We start from the raw sequence: 22496 nt of genomic DNA, 5'->3' as shown, positions 1-22496 counted from the left end.
CTGCAGGGAGATTCCTTGGAACAAAGGAGCTTGATTGGGCAGATATAGAAAACAGGCTAAAGGCGCTAAATGGGAGTCGGAGTGATGGGGGTCTGCTTTTGGGGAGTCAGAGTGATCAGAGTGACGAGATGGGGGTGGGGGTGGTCTCCTGTCCTCGTCCAGTCTCGTAGACGCACGGCTACCAAGCGGCGATATCAGTGGGAATATTAAAGCCTATAGAATGAAGCCTAAAGAATAAAGCTTTACGGCAGAAGCACTGAACGTCAAAGAAGGAGAGGAAGATGAAGAAGAGTCTCCCTGGAATAAAGCCGGTTGGTCTCTGAAAAAGTCTGAGGAATAAAGTCTGGCGGTAATGCTGGAGCTGCGGGGAGATTCCTTGGAGCGGGGGAGCTTGATTGGGCAGATGTGGAGGGCAGGCTGGGGGCGCTGAATGGGAGTCGGAGTGGTGGGGGTCTGCTTGTGGGGAGTCGGGGTGGTCGGGGTGGCGAGATGGGGGTGGGGGTGGTCTCCTGTCCTCGCCCAGTCTCGTAGACGCACGGCTACCAAGCGGCGACATCAGTGGAAATATTAAAGCCTATAGAATGAAGCCTGAAGAATAAAGCTGTACGGTGGAAGCACCGAACGTCAAAGAAGGAGAGGAAGCTGAAGAAGAGTCTCCCTGGAATAAAGCCGGTTGTTGTTGTTGTTGTTGTTGTTGTTGTTGTTGTTGTTTTATGGCGGTTGGCATCCAAGTGTTGCATTACCGCCAGACTTTATTGTTGTCTGAAACAACAACAACTATTCTAGTCACAAAGACATATCATGACCTCATGGGCTTTGTAACACCAAAGTAATGGAAGGAGTACTTTTACGGACTACGACAGAGTCTGAGGACAGTCTAAGGACAACAACAAAGTCTGGCGGTAATGCAACAATTGGATGCCAACAGCCATAAAACAACAACAACTACGAAATGTCTGAGGAATAAAGTCTGGCGGCAATGCAACACTAGGATGCCAACCGTCATAAAACAACAACAACAACAACAACAACAACAACAACAACGGACTACGACAGTCTGAGGACTACGAAAAGTCTTAGGAATAAAGTCTGGCGGTAATGCAACAATTGGATGCCAACCGCCATAAAACAACAACGACAACAACAACAACAACAACTATTCTAGTCACAAAGACATATCATGACCTCATGGGCTTTGTAACACCAAAGCAATGGAAGGAGTACTTTTACGGACTACGACAGTCTGAGGACTACGAAAAGTCTGAGGAATAAAGTCTGGCGGTAATGCAACACTTGGATGCCAACCGCCATAAAACAACAACAACAACAACAACAACAGCAACACTTGGATGCCAACCGCCATAAAACAACAACAACAACAACAACCTACAACCTTGCTCAACACCCGGTCTGGAGAGACGGGAGATGGCGGAGGAGAGTGGATCGGGGATGGAAGACGTTCTGGACGGCGTGGAGGAGCAGCCTTTTCTGCCTGCACGTGCCCGGAAACGTAAAAAGTCCCTTAGCTCGTCCGAGGGTTCTGGGAATGAGCAGCAGGATGAGGCTGAAGCTATTGATATCCGGGGTGAGAGCAGAGACTGTAAGGTGATCATAAAGCTTGCACAGGATAGTGCATCCTTTAAGGAGTGGAATTCAGTGGCATTGTCAAAGAGCCTAACTGTAGCTGTGGGATTGATCAAGAGTGCGAGTGTCCTTAGAGATGGCTCGCTGCTGGTCGTGTGCAAGGACGCGGCTCAGCAACGGAAGGCGATTGGAACTAAACGTCTGGGTGGAAAGGACATTCTTGTGTCTAATGCTGAAAGAAACACGGTCAGAGGAGTTATCGTAGGTGTCCCTACGGCGACGTCTGTGGATGAAGTTAAGGAGAATTTGACGGGAGTTACGGTGGTGGACGCTAGGCGTTTGAAGGTGACCCGGTTTGGGGTAAGATGTGACAGCTTGTCGGTAATGGTAACACTTGAAGGGAGGTGCCTGCCTAGTAAGGTGTTCATTGGGTACATGTGCTATAGCGTCAGGCCATATGTTCCGCCGCCCCTGCGTTGCTTTAAGTGCCAGCGCTTTGGGCATATTGCAGCGGTCTGTAGAGGGAGGCAAAGGTGTGGTAAATGTGCAGGAGATCATGAGTATGGGAAGTGTGACGTGGGTGCAAAACTGAAGTGCTGTAACTGTGGGGAAGAACATAGCTCTGCCTACGGGGGATGCAGGTTTAGCAAAAGAGCTGCTGAGGTGCAGAAAATAAAGGTCTCTCAAGGTATATCCTATGCAGATGCAGTCAAGAAAGTTTCAAGTAACGAGTTTAGAGTAAATACAGAGAGAGGAGCCAGCGCTGCTCCCAGCCAGGGCGAAATGAGAGAGGCCAGCGTGGCTCCCAAGAAGTGTGAAGGTTTCAAGAGTGGAGGTCCCAAGTGTGCAGGTTCCAGAATTAATGAGAATACCCTGGTTGTGGATAGAGAGGATGTTGTACTCTTTATGGTGGATGTTGTAAACTGTGCTGCTCAGACTCAAAGCAGAACTGAAAGGATCAGGATCATTGCTAAAGCTGCAGGGAGATTCCTTGGAACAAAGGAGCTTGATTGGGCAGATATAGAAAACAGGCTAAAGGCGCTAAGTGTTTTTCAGACTTCCTATAAGTGATCTGTTCTTCTGTATCTACCTCTGTATCTACCTGCGTTGCACCAATGAAATTTCCCCATGTGGGACAATAAAGGAATATCTTATCTTATCTTATCTTATATGTGAAATCCCCTTGGACGCTCTGGACTCGAGCTGAACCTGAACCCCCTTGCTCTCTTTGTACTTTGCTCTCTATGTACTTTGCTCCTTATGCATTTTGCTCTCTTTGCAATTTGTTCTCTATGCACTTCTTTATAGTGCCATGTTGGTTATTTTGTATTTTAAATTATGTCAAATAAAATCTCCACTTCCTCTCGCCCTGTTGCTGGTCATCCAGACGTGGCGCAGATAAACTTGAACGCGTTTAGTGACGTCATGGTTTTTCCGCTGAGCTGGTCACATGACATGGGCGGAAACCGTCTACGCTGATTCTCCCGCGAACGCAGCCTCTTCCTTTGCTCGCAGCTTCAACGGGTGAGTGTGCGTTCTCACGTTTAGGCTTTAACATCACGCACTCGATCAAGTTAGTAACACTCTGATCAATCGGGTTGAAGACTATAGTCCTCGGTGTGTTAACATTGATTTATTGATAAGGCTGGTGATATCACGAGGATTTTAAACACTGCGCTACCCCACTGGACTTTTTGTGCTAACTGTTGGCTAACTTGGCTGATCCGCATGCGGCTTGTTTATATGATGTGTTTGCTTTACGCGGCTTTTGGTCTAAAACGCATTGTATTATTTGGCAAATCAAATGATCATAGCTCAAACTAAAATTGTTTTATCATACCCATTTGCCATAGATAAAGAAAACATTCAAACAAGGAAACTATATTTTCCCTTGTCTCGTCATCTCCATGGATCTATGATGACCCATGCTAATGCCTCCATACAAGTTTTAGTTGGCTTAACCAATGAAGGTTTGAAGATGAAAAATAAAAAAGAATACATTCTGACATAGTATAAAGTGTATTTATCAGTGAGCCATCCGTTTTAACAAGGTTTTCCACGGTTCTTCGGTTTACCTTATATTTTTACGCTACTGCGTCTCTGGACATTTGGTACGTATGCCAGTAACAAAAATAACTTTTTGTTTCCTTTCCTCCAAATAGTCGGCGAAAATCTGCAACTGTATAACTGTACTGGAACAAATGGCACAACAACAAGCTTTAGTTGAATTTAAGGTGAGTTTAAAAAATATATAAGCCCTATTAATGGGGTCTTATGCTCTGTGAGGCAACCACTGCTAAACACAACACCAGTATCCGCCTGTCTAAACTGCTCCTATTTGTCCTGTAGTTGGTGTTAGTAGGAGATGGAGGCACGGGCAAAACGACCTTTGTTAAAAGACATTTGACAGGAGAGTTTGAAAAGAAATATGTTGGTAAGTGAATGTCTTTGGAGTAAACGTGGTACTTGAATGTATGGTTTATTGTGGCATGTTTATTTTTTAATCATTAATATGACGTTTTTTTGCTTTCTTTGGATTAACGTAACAATTTAAGAAAATAGTGTCCAGTTTAAAGTTCTTTAACTTTGTATTGACATTTTTTGATGTTTTTTTTTAAAGCTACCCTGGGAGTAGAGGTGCACCCGCTGTTGTTTCACACAAGTAGGGGAGCCATTAAGTACAATGTGTGGGATACAGCTGGTCAGGAGAAGTTTGGAGGTTTGAGAGATGGTTACTACATCCAAGGTAAACCTCAAACATGAAAGAAATTAAAGTGGCCGTTTTTGCCATATTTTGTCTCAACCAGATTTCCTTCTCTCCACAGCTCAGTGTGCCATCATAATGTTTGATGTAACTTCTCGAGTCACCTACAAGAACGTGCCCAACTGGCATCGTGACTTGGTTCGTGTTTGTGAAAACATTCCCATTGTCCTGTGTGGCAACAAAGTGGACATCAAAGATAGAAAAGTTAAAGCTAAGAGCATTGTGTTTCACCGTAAGAAGAATCTGCAGGTAACAACCTTTTTTATCATGAAAATGAACTGTTCCATGCTCTATGTATGCTAATGGTTGCTTTGTTCTCTTAGTACTATGACATCTCTGCCAAGAGTAATTACAACTTTGAGAAACCTTTCCTTTGGCTTGCAAGGAAACTGACTGGTGACCCTAACCTTGAATTTGTCGCAATGCCGGCCCTGGCCCCACCAGAGATCCACATGGACCCAAACATGGCTGCCAAGTACGAAGAAGAACTTAAAGTAAGTGTATTCCATATTTTTGCTGTTTCTTTATGATGCCACTCTTAACCCATCTGTCCTTTGGTCCAGGTTGCATCAGAAACAGCACTCCCAGATGAAGATGATGACCTCTAACATGTTTGCCTCTCTCTTAATAGTGAATAATAGGAAGTTGGACTTTTCCCCCCTAACTGTAATCCCCATTCAGAATTTTTATTTTTGGATTCCTTTGTTCATATAAAACATTCATTAGTGTTACATTTTCTTTCACTGCGTTTGTTTTTGAGTTATTTGGGAATACATCAAAATAATCTCCAAGCGCTAAAACTAGAGAAGTCAATCTTCGCTGCACTGATGTGTCCCAAAATGTTTCTGTTTGCAAACGGAACAAAAAAAAAAAGTAACCTATCAAGACTAAGGCTATTGGGAAAAGGCTTAAGTTTATCTTTGAATTGCCCTGGGCCATATTGAATAGATATGTTCCAGTACCAATTCTGATCCAAAACTGGTATTGGTGCTCAAGGTAGTATCAAACTAAAATGTCTTCCCTTGTAGAACCTCAATCAGGGTTTGATCTGGTCTGGAAGTTAGCTGCAGCATTGGCCACAACGCAGTAAATTACTGTTCTGTTTGTCCTCAAGAAAATATTTTATTGTGGTATTGGTTCATTGAATTGTTTTTAGATCTTTGTCAATACCTGGAAAATGATTGGCGTCTGTGCTGATATGATAACAGTGTTGCTATTCACTAATCTCATCATAAATCACATTTGACCATTTCTGGGTTTAATCTTTTAAAAAAAAATCTTCTTCATACTTTACTTTAAAATGTTTTACAAAATAAAAAGGCAAATTTGGAAAGTAAAGTATCAGACATTTTTAAAATGCTAATGATCAGATGGTTATCTTACTGGTCAACAAAATACTCTTGTGAATCTGTTACTGAGAGACAAATGTAGTCTAGTAACTAAGTGGGCATTATTTTGTGTGTTGTAACAAATGTTCTGTTCTCAGTTTTTCAGGCTTAAAACTTATGGAGTAGGGTCTGTCAGCCGATGGAGAGAGTAAAGCTTTTCTATCCTTAAACCGCAAAACCATGTCGTAGATTAATAAATTATAGTGGTTTAAAAAAAAAAAATTCCACCTGATGTACTAAAGTTACTCAGACATATATAATATCGTAAACAAACATTCCCCGCACACCTTTTTGTGAGTGTCGTCTCATCCACTTTTCCAAGCGTGGTTCCTCTGCTATAGGCCCAGTGAGCTTGAGGGTTCTGTGCAGTAGCTTTGTTCCTTGCACTGCACATTTCTGGAGGTACATCTGAGCGGCTGCTCTAGTGCAGCCATGATGAGTGCCTCTTTGCTGTCTTTCAGTCCAGCCTGCTCTTGCCATTGATACGTTTTCTTGATACCAGCCACTTCAGTTATGTCCTGGTGGTAAATCCCATGTAACGGGTTGTCCTTCCATGACGGTCCCTCCAGCCATACTGAGAAGAATTAGATTCATGTGGGGTTTTTTTTTGGTTATGTTTTCAAATGCCCCCTATGGGCAGGTGTAAAATATGACCATTTGTGTTATGACACTTAAATTACTGCACTGGGTGTCAACCAATGTTATTGTAATGTCCATATCAAATAAAAACAAACCTGAAACCCTGGACCACAGATTGCTGAAGCTCCGGCTGCACAGATCAAGCAAGGACTGTTAGAGCTCAGTCAATAGCATGCGGGACGGACACAGGTGGAGGTGATTACATCAATGGTTTCCTTTTTAAATTTAGCTATTATAAGAAACACTTGATTTAATATCTAATACCTCCACTTTTTTTTCCATAAATTGTAAGTAATTCAAATTTCGGAAACACTTGGTGCATTAAAAAAAATTATAGTCAAATATACGGCACTGCTTTCAGCTGATCAGGCACTGTTGATTTCTCAGTCTCAAACCCTAACCTAGTTTGGAGTAGCCGTCAGACTTCTATGATCTTTTTCAGACACTGAACTTGTTAGACAGAAAAATCTTGACTTTGCGCCAAGTAAATCTGAATTTGCCCCAAACTAAAGCCTTTTCTAGAAAGAGGAGACTTGGGTCAGCCTGAGACAGTGGGTTTACTGTCCAGAAAAATCTGATTACTGGAATACATATGGGCTAAAGTGTTTACATGTTTCTGTTTACTAATCGAGTTTTTAAGTAATAGACATGTAGGAAAGACATTTACATAATGCTCTATAGAGTCTCTTATGTACCACAAGGTCCTGGATACAAGTCTTGCATATTCCACTAAGTATCTTCAGCCAGTTTACCTCCTAAATATGTCCTAATAAGATAAGATAATCCTTTATTGTCTCACATGGGTAAATTTCATTGGTGCAACGCAGGTAGATACAGAGGTAGATACAGAAGAAAAGAACAACATGTCCCAAACAAGTTTTAACTTACTCAAACTGTTTTTTATTGCTGACAATGGAACAGGTTGACAATTTGCCCACTGATCCAAAGGTTGGAGACAGTTTCCCTCGTACTGCATTTGCACCCTGTATTTTTGAACGTTTGTCTGTGGATATATTCCAATTCAATGGTGGGATAGAACCTTTAAATAATAGTTGTTGTGTTTTTTGTTCATGTCAAAACAATATTTTACGTTTGAAAGAGGAGGTCATTCATAATTGATAATCCACCCTCTCCACCAACTGTAATACCTGTATTGTCCGGGGGGGCAGGCTTGTGCCGCACTAACTTCCAGCCTGCAGGAAGTGATTAGAAGAAGACGAAGAAGTCGCTTCTGCTGCTGCACCGGGTGAGTGAGGTCTGAGTGTGCTACTGCTGCCTCACTTTTTGGGTTTATTTGAGAATATTGCCAATGTAAAGTAATAATCGGCCTAATGATTTCAAATGTTTTTAATTATCTGTTTCTTGGCCAAGTTTGATTTTTAATGCTATTGAATTTAAGACGTGCTAGACGATGTGTATTTTTGTGCTAAGAGTTAGCTAACTTAGCTGATGCTGTTAGCTATGATAAAAGAGCGCCTCGCATGTGGCTAGTCGGCTAGCATTTTAGCACTTTCATTGTGCTACATTTGCCTTGTAAATGCATCCATATTTAACCAGTTTTTCCATGTCGTTATGTAAAATATGCCGTCATTAACAAAAACAAATAGATAATGTATCTGTGTTCCCAACGTCTAGACCAGGAACCGATAATGTAAACCGTCTCATGTTCCAGTCGAACAAGAAAAAGTGCGGTCGCGCCTCTGTCCAATGGCGCATTCATCCAGTCGAGTTTAGGGGATCAGACGACCTTTTTTTTGTCCAAAATTGGCTAATGTATTACACAGTTGGTGGCAAATTAATTAATAGGGTTCTGGACAAGGCCATGTCTTGTTGAAAATATTACGCTTTGTGTCCAGGTTTTAACTTGTTTCCTTTCCTCCAAATAGTTGGCGAAAGTCTGCAACTGTGTAACCATATTGGAACAAATGGCACAACAACAAGCTTTGGTTGAATTTAAGGTGAGTTTTTATAAAATATAAAGTCCTATTAATTGAGTCTTATTCTCTGATGCAACCACTGCCAAACGCCAGTATCCGCCTGTCTAAATTGCCCCTATTTGTCCTGTAGTTGGTGTTGGTAGGAGATGGAGGCACGGGAAAAACGACGTTTGTAAAAAGACATTTGACAGGAGAGTTTGAAAAGAAATATGTTGGTAAGTGAATGTATCTGGAGTATAAACGTGTGGTTCATTGTGGCAATTTTACTTTTTTAAACATTAATGTGATGCCCTTTTTTCAGATTAACATAAAAGTTTACGAAACATAATATCCTGTTCAAAGTTCTTTAACTTTGTGGTGACATTGTTTTTTTGTTTTTTTTAAAGCTACTCTGGGAGTAGAGGTGCACCCGCTGTTGTTTCACACAAGTAGGGGAGCCATTAAGTACAATGTGTGGGATACAGCTGGTCAGGAGAAGTTTGGAGGTTTGAGAGATGGTTACTACATCCAAGGTAAACCTCAAACATGAAAGAAATTAAAGTGGCCGTTTTTGCCATATTTTGTCTCAACCAGATTTCCTTCTCTCCACAGCTCAGTGTGCCATCATAATGTTTGATGTAACTTCTCGAGTCACCTACAAGAACGTGCCCAACTGGCATCGTGACTTGGTTCGTGTTTGTGAAAACATTCCCATTGTCCTGTGTGGCAACAAAGTGGACATCAAAGATAGAAAAGTTAAAGCTAAGAGCATTGTGTTTCACCGTAAGAAGAATCTGCAGGTAACAACCTTTTTTATCATGAAAATTAACTGTTCCATGCTCTATGTATGCTAATGGTTGCTTTGTTCTCTCTTAGTACTATGACATCTCTGCCAAGAGTAATTACAACTTTGAGAAACCTTTCCTTTGGCTTGCAAGGAAACTGACTGGTGACCCTAACCTTGAATTTGTCGCAATGCCGGCCCTGGCCCCACCAGAGATCCACATGGACCCAAACATGGCTGCCAAGTACGAAGAAGAGCTTAAAGTAAGTGTATTCCACATTTTTGCTGTTTATTATGCCACTCTTGACTCGTCTGTCCTTTTGTCCAGGTTGCATCAGAAACGGCACTCCCAGATGAAGATGACGACCTCTAATATGTTTACCCTTTTGTCCTTCTCCGTCTTTATTGTGGATAGAAAGTTGAAGTTTTTCCCCTTACTGTAAAGTCCCCTCAGATCGTTTTATTTTTGGATTATTTTCTTTTAAAACAAAGTCAACGGAAAACTTGTGGTTCTTTTTTCACTGTATGACACACCCCTTTGTTTGGCATGGCAGTGTGCTGCTCAGCATATAGCATCGTCTGCTGCACTTACCCAGGTCACATAATGCTGTTGTATGGCGTGGAGCATTAGGGGGAGTAAACTTTGAATAAAAACAATTCTCAATATTTTTTGTCTAACGTGTAATTTCTTTTAATGTTAATGACCAGACTGAAGAAGATTCAAAAGCCTTTCCCTACTTTGCTTGTGCCTTTTTTATTTTAGGCTTAAATGGGGAATTAAATCAAGTTGCTTTGGCAGCTTTTTTCCCTGTAAGAATGTTTAGCTAATGGATACATTTATTTAAATTTGCCATAAGGGAAAGTGGTACTGTAAAAATTACATTGTTCTGAGAGACTTGCTTGGTTTAGCCAGCAAACGTAGTCGACCAACATTAGAACTGCATTTAAAATGTTGGCCACTAGATGTCACTCTATTGCCTTCGAAATTGGATTCCTTTCAATTGCATAACATTTTTAGGGTTTCAATCTGTAAAATATAACAGTCTTCCTTATTAAAATGTAAGCTTGCATGTTGACACTAGCTAAATATGCATTCATAACTTGACATTTCAGATGTTCGGAAACTGGTTAACCCTGTTGAATCTTGACTCTTCGGCCGCTCTTTGGTGTTTTATGGCGGCTGGTATCCAAGTGTTACATTACCGCCAGATTTTATTCTTTATACTTTAGACTGCCTGTACTTGATCCTTTAGACTTTATTACCCCACTCACCCCCCACCAAAACCCCCCTTCCTCTTCTCATATATATGTATGTATATATGTATATGTATAAAAAAAAACTCACCTCCGCGGGTGGTCCCCTTTCAAGCTCGGGTCCTCTACCAGAGGCCTGGGAGCTTGAGGGTTCTGCGCAGTATATTTGCTGTTCCTAGCACTGCACTTTTCTGGACTGAAATTTCAGATGTCTTTCCTGGGTTCTGCTCAAGCCATTCTTCCAGTTTGGGGGTCACTGCCCCAAGTGCTCCGATCACTACAAGCACCACCGATACCTTCACGCTCCAGGCCTTCTCCAGCTCCTCTCTGAAGCCTTGATATTTTTCTAGTTTCTCATGTTCCTTTTTCTGGATGTTACCATCCCATGGTACTGTCCAGATGCAATGTCCACCAACACGGCTTTCCTCTGAACCTTGTCGACCACCACTATGTCCGGTTGGTTCGCCATTACCATTCGGACTGTCTGTATCTGGAAGTCCCAGAGGACCTTGGCTCGGTCGTTCTCCACCACCTTTGGAGGCGTTTCCCACCTTGTCCTTGGGGTCTGCAGCCCGTACTCTGCACAGATGTTTCTGTACACTATGCCGGCACCTGGTTATGGCCCTCCATGTATGCTGTCCCTGCCAGCATCTTGCACCCTGCAGTTATGTGCGGGATGGTCTCAGCCTCAGGGCCCCCTTTGCACAGCCTACACCTTGGGTTTTGCCTGGTGTGGTAGGTCTGGGCCTCTGTTGATCTGGTGTTCAGGGCCTGCTCCTGTGCTGCCATGATCAGGGTCTCTGTGCTGTCTTTCAGACCGGCTCTTTCCAACCATTGATAGGATTTCGTGATATCAGCCACTTCAGTTATGTTCCGGTGGTTCATCCCATGTAGGGGCTTGTCCTCCCATGATGGTCCCTCTAGCACCTCATCATCCTCTGGTCCCCAGTGTCTGAGACGTTCACTGAGCACATAATCTGTAGGAGCCTTGTCCTTGATGTACTTAGGGATTTTGGACGTTTCGTCCTGGATAGTGGCTGTCACACTCACTAGTCCGCGGCCTCCTTCTTTATGGCTAGTGTAGTCTCAAGGTGCTGGATTTGGCACAAGCAAAGTAGGGCAAGGCTTTTGATTCCTCTTCCTCTTCATTTTCATATTTAAAAAATTACAAGTAAGAGACAAAAAATACTGAGAATTGTTTTTATTCAAAGTTTACTCCCCCTAATGCTCTACGCCATACAACAGCATTATGTGACCTGGGTAAGTGCAGCAGACGATGCTATATGCTGAGCAGCACACTGCCATGCCAAACAAAGGGGCGTGTCATACAGTGAAAAAAGAACCACAAGTTTTCCATTGACTTTGTTTTAAAAGAAAATAATCCAAAAATAAAACGATCTGAGGGGACTTTACAGTAAGGGGCAAAACTTCAACTTTCTATCCACAATAAAGACGGAGAAGGACAAAAGGGTAAACATGTTAGAGGTCGTCATCTTCATCTGGGAGTGCCGTTTCTGATGCAACCTGGACAAAAGGACAGACGAGTCAAGAGTGGCATCATAAAGAAACAGCAAAAATGTGGAATACACTTACTTTAAGCTCTTCTTCGTACTTGGCAGCCATGTTTGGGTCCATGTGGATCTCTGGTGGGGCCAGGGCCGGCATTGCGACAAATTCAAGGTTAGGGTCACCAGTCAGTTTCCTTGCAAGCCAAAGGAAAGGTTTCTCAAAGTTGTAATTACTCTTGGCAGAGATGTCATAGTACTAAGAGAGAACAAAGCAACCATTAGCATACATAGAGCATGGAACAGTTAATTTTCATGATAAAAAAGGTTGTTACCTGCAGATTCTTCTTACGGTGAAACACAATGCTCTTAGCTTTAACTTTTCTATCTTTCATGTCCACTTTGTTGCCACACAGGACAATGGGAATGTTTTCACAAACACGAACCAAGTCACGATGCCAGTTGGGCACGTTCTTGTAGGTGACTCGAGAAGTTACATCAAACATTATGATGGCACACTGAGCTGTGGAGAGAAGGAAATCTGGTTGAGACAAAATATGGCAAAAACGGCCACTTTAATTTCTTTCATGTTTGAGGTTTACCTTGGATGTAGTAACCATCTCTCAAACCTCCAAACTTCTCCTGACCAGCTGTATCCCACACATTGTACTTAATGGCTCCCCTACTTGTGTGAAACAACAGCGGGTGCACCTCTACTCCCAGAGTAGCTTTAAAAAAAAACAATGTCAATACAAAGTTAAAGAACTTTAAACTGGACATTATGTTTAAGATAAGATACGATATTCCTTTATTGTCCCAAATTTCATTGATGCAACGCAGATAGATACAGAGGTAGATACAGAAGAAAAGAACAGATAACTTATAGGAAGTTTGAAATATCTGTAATATTGATTTATAATACTCACACTTCACTGAATGTTTGACATAAAACAGCACATGTGAACTAGACGCCCCTAGCAAAAGCCATTGCTAGAGTGTCTGCGTCTCTCTCGCTCTCTCTCTCTCTCTCTCTCTCTCACTCTCTCTCTCTCTCTCTCACTCTCTCTCTCTCTCTCTCAAGAATAAAGTCGAGAATAGTACTTCAGGTGTGTAAGAGTACTGGAAAAAGTAAGATAAGATAAGATATTCCTTTATTGTCCCACATTTCTTAAACCTTTATGTTAATCTGAAAAAGGGCATCACATTAATGTTTAAAAAGTAAAAATGCCACAATAAACCACACATTCAAGTACCACGTTTACTCCAGACATTCACTTACCAACATATTTCTTTTCAAACTCTCCTGTCAAATGTCTTTTTACAAAGGTCGTTTTGCCCGTGCCTCCATCTCCTACTAACACCAACTAGTGGTTGAGAGAAAACAGAGAATAGACTCCATAAAATAGGATTAATGTATGTGTATATATATATATATATATACACATATATATATATATATATATATATATATATATATATATACATACATAAATATATATATTTATATATAATTATTTTTATATAAAAAAATAAAAACTGACCTTAAATTCAACTAAAGCTTGTTGTGCCATTTGTTCCAACATGGTTATACAGTTGCAGACTAATAAGCTAAAACCTGGACACAAAATGTAATATTTTCAACAAGACTTGGCCTTGTCCAGAACCCTATTAATTATACATTATACATATAGATATACATATTAATTTGCCACCAACTGTGTAATACATTAGCAAATTTGGACAAAAAAAAGCCCGTCTGATCTCACAGGTACACACAGGTTGCTTCTTTCCCTCTCTGACTTCTCGGACTGGACGACTCGGAGAGGGAAAGACGTTCGGCCGCTCGAATCCCCCCACTTATATGTTGTTGCTGTTGTTGTTGTTGTTGTTGTTGTTTTATGGCGGTTGGCATCCAAGTGTTGCATTACCGCCAGACTTTATTCTTCCCTAACATTAGTTGATGCCCCCGCTTATATTGTACCATGGATCTATTATAATATCGTTATATACCCCATCTTCAAAGCACATGAGTTCCAAGCACATGAGGTCATCAACCAGGATGGAATGCAAGCCGCGTCTTCAATTGGACCATACATATTCCACATTCTGTGTTATATATATTATATATACAACATATCTAAAAAAAAACATCTGAAACTGCGACTGTGCGCATGACCAGTGCGCGTGACCAGTGCGCAGACACCTGGTGTGCACGGCGCAGGTGTCTCGTGCGTCCACGGGGAGTGGCTTCATCCCGCGAGGCTGCGGACACTTTTGCGCATGCGTTGGCAGAAAAGTGCGTTTTACAATGATTACTGGTGGCCAGAGGAGAGGCAGATTATTCCGCTCTACACAACTGTTGTTTTAATCCTCTGGGCGAAGAGATTTAGCAAAGAAAAACACTGGCTTTAATATCAACAGCCATATTGTATGGAAAAGCGACGGAAAAGCTCTTCTTTTGGGGCGTTTTACGAAACCTTCTACTTTCAAAACCCTTAGTTTAGTTGTCCTCATTTTGACGGCGGACTTGTGTTGGCAGCTGCCTCTGTTACACTGATCTGGACTTGTTTTTAAAGATTTTAAGCCTTTTGGGTTGAGCTTTTCGTATTGAAGGTAAAAACAATCGTCTGGAAGATGAAGGATCGATTGGAGCAACTCAAAGCGGTAAGAACAGTCCAGGAAATGGGTTGTAAACGGCTTTAAATTAACATTTCTAATAATTAATCAAACCGTATGAGGAAGGCCAGTAATTGAGCATTAAAGAAGCTACACATCTATACAATTTAAAATGTGTAGTGTGTATTTTTACAATTTATTTAGTCCTGAGTCTAAAATAACTAAGTTTAAAACGTAGCCCGTGTATATGTGAGTTAACCTAACCTAACATTGTTTTTAAGACATTGGTTAGTGATCTGTGTTTTATTGAGACCTTCAGGGGTCAGAGTAGTTTACAACACGTTAACCAAGCTGTTCAGTTAAGCTTGGAGCTAGATAATAATTCTGTTTTTTTAATGGAACTAGAAACTTGAATTATGCTTATGTTGATGTATAAACATGATTTAAAAGGTAAAACATAAAACTTTAATATTGATGTGATATTTGTTCAATAATCTTTAACTTCTGTGGGCTACTAAAATACAATGACTGCAAAAGTCCTTCCAAGTCAGGATTAGGCTCAGACTAGTACAGGGAGTGTTTCTATAGTTACTTTAAAGCACTCATACAAATATTTGCAGTGCTCTGGTGTTTAAACGAAGGTCGCCTAAGGCTTGAGTATTTATTACACAGTTTCTTTAGGAAGTGAAGTAGTAAACCTTCATATTATAGGCCTGATCTTATTTTTACAGAATCACATTCTTGAATTTACAGCTTGGATTATTTATTTGAGAATCAACACCCCCACCACCTGTAATGTGCCTAAATCATGTTTCTGTCCTTATGTATTTTATTGTGCTACAACCACAGTGCCAGGGTGGTGAATGATATAACAGCTGCTTTTTAACACTGACAGCTGCCACTTCATTGTAGCAACCTGTAAATGTCAGGGTGCTGTACACATGTATACTGTGTGTATTATACTTAACTTTGGACGGAGGTCTTTCAAGTTTACTTCATGTGCTTATAACAGACTTTCATTATGTTATGATGATTGATATGGCATCATATTAGTGATGTATGGTTACATTAAAGTTTTCATTTTTATAGAAGGTTGCTGTAGTTGTGTAAAAGCTGATTGGATCTGTTTCAGTGTAACCTCTGTTGTCCTGTTGCTGGGAATTGGATTGGATCATGTTTATAGTGCTTTGTATCGCAAATCAACCTTTTTAATGACATTTTTCCATGGCTTTAAACATGGAAAATATGCTGCCTGTAGTTGGTTGTTAAAGAATGTGGTGGACAATAAAGTCTCACCCGCTTTGCTGATTCAGACACACCAGAAGGAAATGAGTCAATACTGAATACTGTTATCTTGCCACAGCAACGTGGTGTGAGTGAGCATAATGTGCACAGCACTTGGTGCAATGCTTAAAGTTAAAACACTTTACATCATCTACTGTGTCTGTGACAGTCGGTTCCTGGTCACATTTGCAATTCAAATGCAGGATGACGAATGTGGCACACATGGACACACAATGCAATCAACTACACACAGTACTTCCCTTACAGTTGTCAAAAGTATTGATACCCAGATACGGAAACGACTATCGAAACTGGTTGATACTGTAAAAAAATAAAACGAACAGGACAAAAATGAACCTTTTTCTGAATAGTTTTACAAAGGGTTTAATCTACACACCTCGTATGGCCACATGGTAACTACTATTATTTTGAGTTGAAAATTACACTAAATACTGAAAACACTAACTCCTCAAATTTAAAGGTGCACTTTGTAACCCTTGCTTGTCCCTAACATTAAACATTTATCTTTTATTTATTCACTTTTTCTTGCTTATTACTGGGAGGGGTCTGGTAGCACCACCCGCTTGTCTTCAGAGAGATGAGTTTAATGCCATACTGTAGAAAATTCAACATTCTCCGCACAACTTATAATATCAAGTTTTCAAAATGGTCACATCCTATAACCTGTCACTACTACAGCTGAAATACAGTTGAAAATGTATCAGAGTGAAGGTGTTCCATTGACTCAAAGGTCATGTGATAAAAGAGAAGGGAAACTCCCAGCTGTTTGCCTCCGTCAACACTACACAAAGTCAGGTGAGCGAGTAAACATATGTATAAAAAACAATTATGAGAATATTTAAGGAAGAGCCGAACCAGAAACCCCTATGGACTGTGACGCCCTTCATGGTGATCTGTTTATGGCGGTTTTCAAAAATTGGTTGACTTCCTGGAGCAAAGTCATCTTGTCCTGGAGCCCTTTATTTGCTCGCAGTGTATTCCTTGGATCATGATCGTGACTATAATCCAATATTGATGGGTTTGCCCTGTAACTGACACAAACAAAAGGTTTTTCTTTCGTCATGACCGTAAGACTTTGCTGTATCTCTTTTTATGTAGACATGCGATCAAGAGTACGATGAGGTGGAAATTGCTGTGGACAATGCAGCCTTTATGGATGAGTTTTTCTGCCAGGTAAGGCACAGTGATACAGTGTGATGCTTGACTGACATTTCTGAGCTTTTAGTCACGACGCTTCCACAATGAACCCGGAGTTGTATTTTGCTTCATTTGCAAACGGAAATATGATGATGAAAAACAAACTGTTATCTGTTTTCTGTGAAGATCTGCTATGCTGTCATCAAAATGTGATTCTGTTTTCCTTGTTTTATTAACCACCATATCCCCACCCACTTCACTTATTGGTCAGTCTCTGTCGTGCTCCCAATCACAGTGACGTGTGAACTGTTGAAAGATGGCTTTAGTTGCCTCGCATAAAGACCATGAACGATAAAGATATTACTGTCTACATGCATTGCCCACCCCTAATCCATACTAATCCATCATATTTAGGCATTTCCCCTTGGGAGAGATGCACCAATGGCAACCCAGAGTTCAGCTTCATGTTTTTAAAATCGACTCGTCGGTTCATGTCAATGTTCAAATCACACTGTTGTAGCATCTTTTATATTGTGTACACTCATATACTCAGTTTAACAAACCCAGACAATGCACACCAAATTACCTTTTAATTTACAGCACTTTTCTGTACAATTGACACTTTGTACATTAAAAAAGTATTTTTGTATTTCAGATTGAAGACATCAGAAGCAGTATTGATAAAATTGATGAGAATGTGGCTGAAGTCAAAAAGCTTTACTCCGTCGTCCTCTCCGCCCCCACATCAGATCAAAGTAACTACCAATGTCTTGCTGTAATGTCTTTCTGAGAAATGCGTGAAGTCAACTTTGTTGCTTCTTTTCTGCCCAGAAACTCAAGACGACCTTGAGGCAATCACCAATGACATAAAAAAGATGGCAAACAACGCAAGAAACAAACTCAAGAGTGAGAAGCTTTACATATGATGCCAAGTGAAACTGTACTGTGCATTTACGCTATATTTGCTCGGCTGACACAATGCATTGTTATATCATTGCAGCAATTGAGAGAAATCTGGAGTCTGAAGAGCAGGAGCGGATTTCAGCTGATATGCGGATACGTAAATCACAAGTAAACCACTCGACAACCAAGTTTAAAATGGTTTAAGAGGTGGAGCATGCCAAACATTTAAATGATGTTTTTCCTTTCTAGCACGCAGTACTCTCTAGAAAATTTGTGGAAGTAATGACAAAGTACAACGAAGCCCAGGTAGATTTCAGAGAGAGGAGTAAAGGGAGAATTCAGAGACAGCTAGAAATCAGTGAGTAGCGCACATAATTATATTTTAAATGTTGCAAGTTTTTTTGGTGTTTATAAATTGGGGTTCTGTACTTTTTAGCTGGGAAAGCAACAACAGATGAGGAACTCGAGGAAATGTTGGAGAGTGGCAATTCTGCTGTCTTTGCTGCTGGGGTGCGTAGTTTGTCTGGCATGTGAGTTTTAATCAATTAAAAACATGTTTGTTTGAATGCCATACTTTTGTCATTTAGATCGTAGACTCCGGGATTTCAAAACAAGCTCTCAATGAAATAGAATCCAGACACAAAGACATTGTCCGTCTTGAAAGCAGCATCAAGGAGCTGCATGACATGTTTGTTGACATCGCCATGCTGGTGGAAAGCCAGGTACGCTAAGCCATTACATCATGAATTCATCTGAGCATTTCATTTCTCACGACTGTCCTGTTCTCAGATCACTTCATTTTAAACCCGCTGTCTCCTTTTTCTTCTTTTCAGCTGTATACGTTACATAAATGTATTCTTTTCTCTTTGACTGTGTCCTTCATCTCATCGCATTTGCACATCACCCCCAACTTTGATTACACTTGTAGGTAGCCTCATACATTCCTCTTACTATACCGTCATGCCAGCAGCTGTACTATTAAACACTTATTTTTTGATGCTTGCATTTTGCTTTCTGAGGATTTGCCTTGTTTGAGGTAAGGGTGTTTGCCTGTTACTTTGATTACAAAATATCATCTTGCTTGCATGTTTCTTTCTAACAAACCGCAAGCCTGGGATCCAGACTGGTTTTGTCTTTGGTTTTATATTGGTTACCACGATGTTTCCCTTGTCTTAAGCCAAAGTCAGCCAGTGCTTCAGTCATAGATTCTGACCATGCTTTTTCTCAGATAGACTAATTTGACAGTCAATCTGAACGCAGGGCAATGACAGCGCAGCTCAGACTACACACCTGTATTGTCTTGGCTGGCGAGGCAATAAAACCATGTCCGTGTTTCATTATCTAATCAATTATTGTTCTGTTTTTTCCAGGGTGATATTGTAGAGAACATTGAGCAGAATGTATCAAAGTCGGAGGACCACATTGTAGCGGCAAAGCAAGAGACAAAAAAAGCTGTAAGGTATCAGACCAAGGCCCGCAAGGTACTGCCTACTGCAAACTTTAGTACTTCAATGTTTTCCTGATTATTTTCTAAGATCTTTTCTAAACGCAACAGTTCAACACATGTCGACCTCATCTCACAGCTGAAATGTTTGTGTCCATCCTTTTTTTCTTAATGTTTCCAACTTTATTTCTGTTGCTTCTCTTTACTATTAACATATGTTGCATGTTAGGGAGGAATGATTGAAAGAATTGAGAGTAACATGGACCAATCCGTGGGCTTTGTGGAAAGAGCTGTAGCAGATACTAAAAAAGCTGCAAAATTTCAGCAAGAAGCTCGTCGCGTGAGTTGCCAAAGTGAAGATGCATTGAGCGGCTCTCCCAAAAGCAAAAGGGAATCACTTCCAGTTAGTGGTCTTTAACAAAAGTTAAATGCAGCTTTCTGCTTTTTTGATTGAACATTGGTGTTTTACGTAAGTAATAATATACTATTATCAGGGATTACAAAACTGGTGATCTAATACTTATTTTATGTATAGAACAATCACAGTTTTTGAGAGACGTAATTCTGACAATGATTTAACTTTAATCGACCAATGCTTTGAAAGGAATTGCTTTTGGGAAAAGTAGCTCATAATCTTGAAAGAGCATTGTAATTGTGAAGACCCCAAAACCGAGAAAGACCGAAATATCAGGCTAAAATCTGCAATTTATCACATATCGTGAAGTTAAAATGACTGCAGAAGTCAATTTTATTTTATTTTTGTGCTGAACTTTCATTGGCCATCGGCATTTGCCAATTTAAAAAAAAACAACAACAAAAATACACAACATATCGGTCGATCTCTACCCAAAAACTTACCTTCATAATCTGTGTTCCTTTTATCCCAGTGACCTGTGCTTGAGTTGTACAAATGTGAACAATCCCCTCCTACACAACACACTTACTACACAATTTTAACCTCAATGTTGTGTCAAACTCGGCTTTTGATTCACAGCTGGCTAAGTATTGAAGTATCAAGTATTCTTCATGTGTAACACTTACGGGTTGAAAAGTATAAGAAGAAACACATTTTTAACTGTTCTCATATGTTCCCAACAGAAAACTGTGATTCTGGTGGTGGTTGTGGTCAGCTTGCTGGCCTTACTAGCTCTCATAATTGGGTTGTCAGTGGGATTGAATAAATAAACTTTAACATCATTACTAATGGTGAGTAACCATTAACAATATCTGTCTTGATTATAATACAGGCGGTGTGGGCTCAGTGGTGTGCGTGCGTGCGTAAAAACAATTACTTTGTATGTTATAAAAGTAATTGTGTGCTTTGCCAATTACTTTTTATAACCTATCACATGGTGTGGTTGTGTTCAGTATTTGCTTCTGGTTGATGAAAGTAATTAACATTTCCCTTGCATCGTAAAGCTTCTATGTATGCCATCTAATGTATTTGATTTGTAATCTTCACTTCAGTACAGTTATATTTGTTTTTATTTTGTGTCCTTAGAATATCATTAAGGTCACATTATCATCTTCCAATCTACACTGGATACCCTCATCTACCTCCTGATCATCCCCACCCACTCATTAGTCGATCATTTCAAGACACTTCAAGACATTTCAACTGTTCCCATCAACCATTGTAATCACTGAATGCCTGCAAAGATGATGACACCACTGAGCACCTTTATTGGTGTAAGGATGAAAAGAGGAAATGAGACTGCACTGACGTGTACTTTACTTACTGTACATAAGAGGAAGAGATACCGGAGTTAAAAGAAAACTTGCTTATGTTGCTGAGCACTGTTCTCAACAGCATATTGTGCCAAAGAATCAATATATTTAAATATATATTAATAGAAGGATGCAAACCTCACCTAATGTTTTATTTCAAATGATTGTAAAAGCTAGCTACTGTATGTCCTTTGTACTGTGAGTTTGACGTAAAGTCATAGCACTTTCACATTTCAATGTCCTAACTACTGATGTGAAGATTTCATCATGTATAAATAGTTTTATGTGAAAAATGCTGAGCATGTTTTGAAGAGGAATGGTCTGCACACCTATGATTCTTCAGAATGTAGGTATGTCATGAAGACACATTAAGCTCTTCACTTGTATGTGTTAAAAATATAGAATGTGAGCGTTGGCTTTATGGACTGTTAATACATCACTAAGAAAGGGAATTTGTTTATTACTATTATTGTTTGTACTTTTTTCAGCAAAGATAAGTAAATGTCCATAACCTGTCCTGATTCATATTTATATAATATATGTCCTAATCTAATGAATTTTAATCTTGGTACAAAATATTCCAAGACCAAAAATAAATATAGTTCTATTTGTTTTATTTCACGTGTGATTTTATTTTGTAATAAAGTAGCTGTCCACATGTTTTGGAGACTGAGCAATATAACGGTTTAAAATATCTCCCTAAAGCATAAAAGAGGTAAGTGTTTTTATTTTTACACACACCTAGTTCAGTCTTACTCTGTTCCCTTTTTACCCAGTTTCCTCAATTTCCATTGTGACCACAATTGAAAGTTAAGTGTATGTATTGTGTAATCTTGTTTCTTTTACCCTTTCCCTCTCTGTTGTCGCTTTCTTAATAAATCTACAGAAAAAGATGATGATTACCTTATGCTGTACCATCATTGGAATAGTCGGATTCTCCTATCTCTACAGTTTCTTCTCCTAAAACGTAAGCCAAAGTGATAACGAAAACACATGATGACGCATTTGATAGCTAATGGTAATAATCATGATGGTTTTGGCATTCATGTTTTAGGAAAGGTTGTTTTCAAGATGAAGAGAGCCCATATTCCCCCTGACTATTACTGGACAAATGTTTACCTACAATATTATCATGTATACATACTTTTTTTTTTCTTCAACGTAAAGTGTAGATTTGTGTTTGTATGCTGTCCTGCTTGATTTAAAAAAAAAAAAAAAAGCTCACAGCTGGCTTAACATGTGACTTTTCTAATCGGTGTTAGCGCCCTCTGTTGGTGCGTCATTTCGAGAGATCTACGTTCTCGACAGAGGTTTACACAAGAACATTTGTGCACTTAAACATGGGCCTATCTGTGCTTTGTTCATAATTATATTTCTAGTATTATTTTTTTCTCATGAGTAGGCTGTTGTGTGGTGTGATTTGTTTGTATGCGTCCGTGTTGATGAGATGCCTTTTGTGATGGTGTTAATTGTGGCTCAGAGTCAACCCTGTAAAGCCTCTTATGTAATAAAACATTTGGTTTGCTGTT

The 22496-nt window shown here is 40.0% G+C and overlaps 4 protein-coding genes across 10 annotated transcripts; 3 read left to right on the top strand and 1 right to left on the bottom strand.

Moving 5' to 3' along the window:
• The first annotated feature begins 3084 nt into the window (after nucleotides 1-3084).
• Nucleotides 3085-9741, top strand: ran (RAN, member RAS oncogene family). 3 transcript variants are annotated; one of them, XM_072437771.1, is made up of 7 exons: nucleotides 3085-3108; nucleotides 8262-8333; nucleotides 8443-8527; nucleotides 8699-8824; nucleotides 8904-9091; nucleotides 9168-9338; nucleotides 9404-9741. In XM_072437771.1, the coding sequence occupies exons 2-7, from the start codon at nucleotides 8301-8303 to the stop codon at nucleotides 9446-9448; spliced, it is 648 nt and encodes a 215-aa protein (XP_072293872.1). In that variant the 5' UTR covers nucleotides 3085-3108; nucleotides 8262-8300; the 3' UTR covers nucleotides 9449-9741. The 3 variants fall into 3 exon arrangements, with proteins under 3 accessions (XP_072293872.1, XP_072293873.1, XP_072293871.1); XM_072437772.1 differs by lacking the exon at nucleotides 3085-3108 and adding an exon at nucleotides 7601-7621; XM_072437770.1 differs by lacking the exon at nucleotides 3085-3108 and adding an exon at nucleotides 7632-7686.
• LOC140352808 (GTP-binding nuclear protein Ran) lies at nucleotides 3090-5293 on the top strand. Its single transcript, XM_072437773.1, has 7 exons — nucleotides 3090-3108; nucleotides 3747-3818; nucleotides 3934-4018; nucleotides 4205-4330; nucleotides 4410-4597; nucleotides 4672-4842; nucleotides 4912-5293. Exons 2-7 carry the CDS (start codon nucleotides 3786-3788, stop codon nucleotides 4954-4956), a joined length of 648 nt encoding a protein of 215 aa, XP_072293874.1. The 5' UTR covers nucleotides 3090-3108; nucleotides 3747-3785; the 3' UTR covers nucleotides 4957-5293.
• Nucleotides 9742-11515: 1774 nt separating the features above from the next.
• Nucleotides 11516-13430, bottom strand: LOC140352756 (GTP-binding nuclear protein Ran-like). Its single transcript, XM_072437768.1, has 6 exons — nucleotides 13376-13430; nucleotides 13114-13198; nucleotides 12437-12562; nucleotides 12170-12357; nucleotides 11923-12093; nucleotides 11516-11853 (listed from the first exon to the last, which is right to left on the bottom strand). The coding sequence occupies exons 1-6, from the start codon at nucleotides 13415-13417 to the stop codon at nucleotides 11809-11811; spliced, it is 657 nt and encodes a 218-aa protein (XP_072293869.1). The 5' UTR covers nucleotides 13418-13430; the 3' UTR covers nucleotides 11516-11808.
• Nucleotides 13431-14133: 703 nt separating this feature from the next.
• Nucleotides 14134-22496, top strand: stx3b (syntaxin 3b). Of its 5 annotated transcripts, XM_072437763.1 has the most exons (12): nucleotides 14134-14498; nucleotides 16854-16928; nucleotides 17548-17647; nucleotides 17724-17798; nucleotides 17893-17963; nucleotides 18045-18153; nucleotides 18232-18305; nucleotides 18383-18517; nucleotides 19166-19276; nucleotides 19469-19579; nucleotides 21854-21934; nucleotides 22022-22496. In XM_072437763.1, the coding sequence occupies exons 1-11, from the start codon at nucleotides 14469-14471 to the stop codon at nucleotides 21929-21931; spliced, it is 969 nt and encodes a 322-aa protein (XP_072293864.1). In that variant the 5' UTR covers nucleotides 14134-14468; the 3' UTR covers nucleotides 21932-21934; nucleotides 22022-22496. The 5 variants fall into 5 exon arrangements, with proteins under 5 accessions (XP_072293864.1, XP_072293867.1, XP_072293866.1 ...); XM_072437766.1 differs by lacking the exon at nucleotides 19166-19276; XM_072437765.1 differs by lacking the exons at nucleotides 19469-19579; nucleotides 21854-21934; nucleotides 22022-22496 and adding exons at nucleotides 20338-20445; nucleotides 20753-21109 and having other exon boundaries at nucleotides 14135-14498.

Source organism: Eucyclogobius newberryi, unplaced genomic scaffold (genome assembly GCF_026437365.1).
Source record: "Eucyclogobius newberryi isolate DKJ021-1_F unplaced genomic scaffold, fEucNew1.0.hap1 SCAF_11, whole genome shotgun sequence".
NCBI lineage: Eukaryota > Metazoa > Chordata > Actinopteri > Gobiiformes > Gobiidae > Eucyclogobius > Eucyclogobius newberryi.
The sequence above is the reverse complement of the archived record's forward strand: the minus strand, read 5'-3'. Positions and strand labels throughout refer to the sequence as shown.

Coding starts and splice junctions, on each gene's coding strand:
- ran (XM_072437771.1), top strand. CDS start 8,301: ATGGCACAACAACAAGCTTTGGTTGAATTTAAG. Junction 8,825..8,903: donor AGATGGTTACTACATCCAAG/GTAAACCTCAAA, acceptor TTCTCTCCACAG/CTCAGTGTGCCATCATAATG. Junction 9,339..9,403: donor AGTACGAAGAAGAGCTTAAA/GTAAGTGTATTC, acceptor CCTTTTGTCCAG/GTTGCATCAGAAACGGCACT.
- LOC140352808 (XM_072437773.1), top strand. CDS start 3,786: ATGGCACAACAACAAGCTTTAGTTGAATTTAAG. Junction 3,819..3,933: donor AAGCTTTAGTTGAATTTAAG/GTGAGTTTAAAA, acceptor TTTGTCCTGTAG/TTGGTGTTAGTAGGAGATGG. Junction 4,019..4,204: donor GTTTGAAAAGAAATATGTTG/GTAAGTGAATGT, acceptor TTTTTTTTAAAG/CTACCCTGGGAGTAGAGGTG.
- LOC140352756 (XM_072437768.1), bottom strand. CDS start 13,417: ATGTTGGAACAAATGGCACAACAAGCTTTAGTTGAATTTAAG. Junction 12,563..13,113: donor GTTTGAAAAGAAATATGTTG/GTAAGTGAATGT, acceptor TTTTTTTTAAAG/CTACTCTGGGAGTAGAGGTG. Junction 12,358..12,436: donor AGATGGTTACTACATCCAAG/GTAAACCTCAAA, acceptor TTCTCTCCACAG/CTCAGTGTGCCATCATAATG.
- stx3b (XM_072437763.1), top strand. CDS start 14,469: ATGAAGGATCGATTGGAGCAACTCAAAGCG. Junction 17,799..17,892: donor CGCAAGAAACAAACTCAAGA/GTGAGAAGCTTT, acceptor ATATCATTGCAG/CAATTGAGAGAAATCTGGAG. Junction 19,580..21,853: donor TTCAGCAAGAAGCTCGTCGC/GTGAGTTGCCAA, acceptor ATAAATCTACAG/AAAAAGATGATGATTACCTT.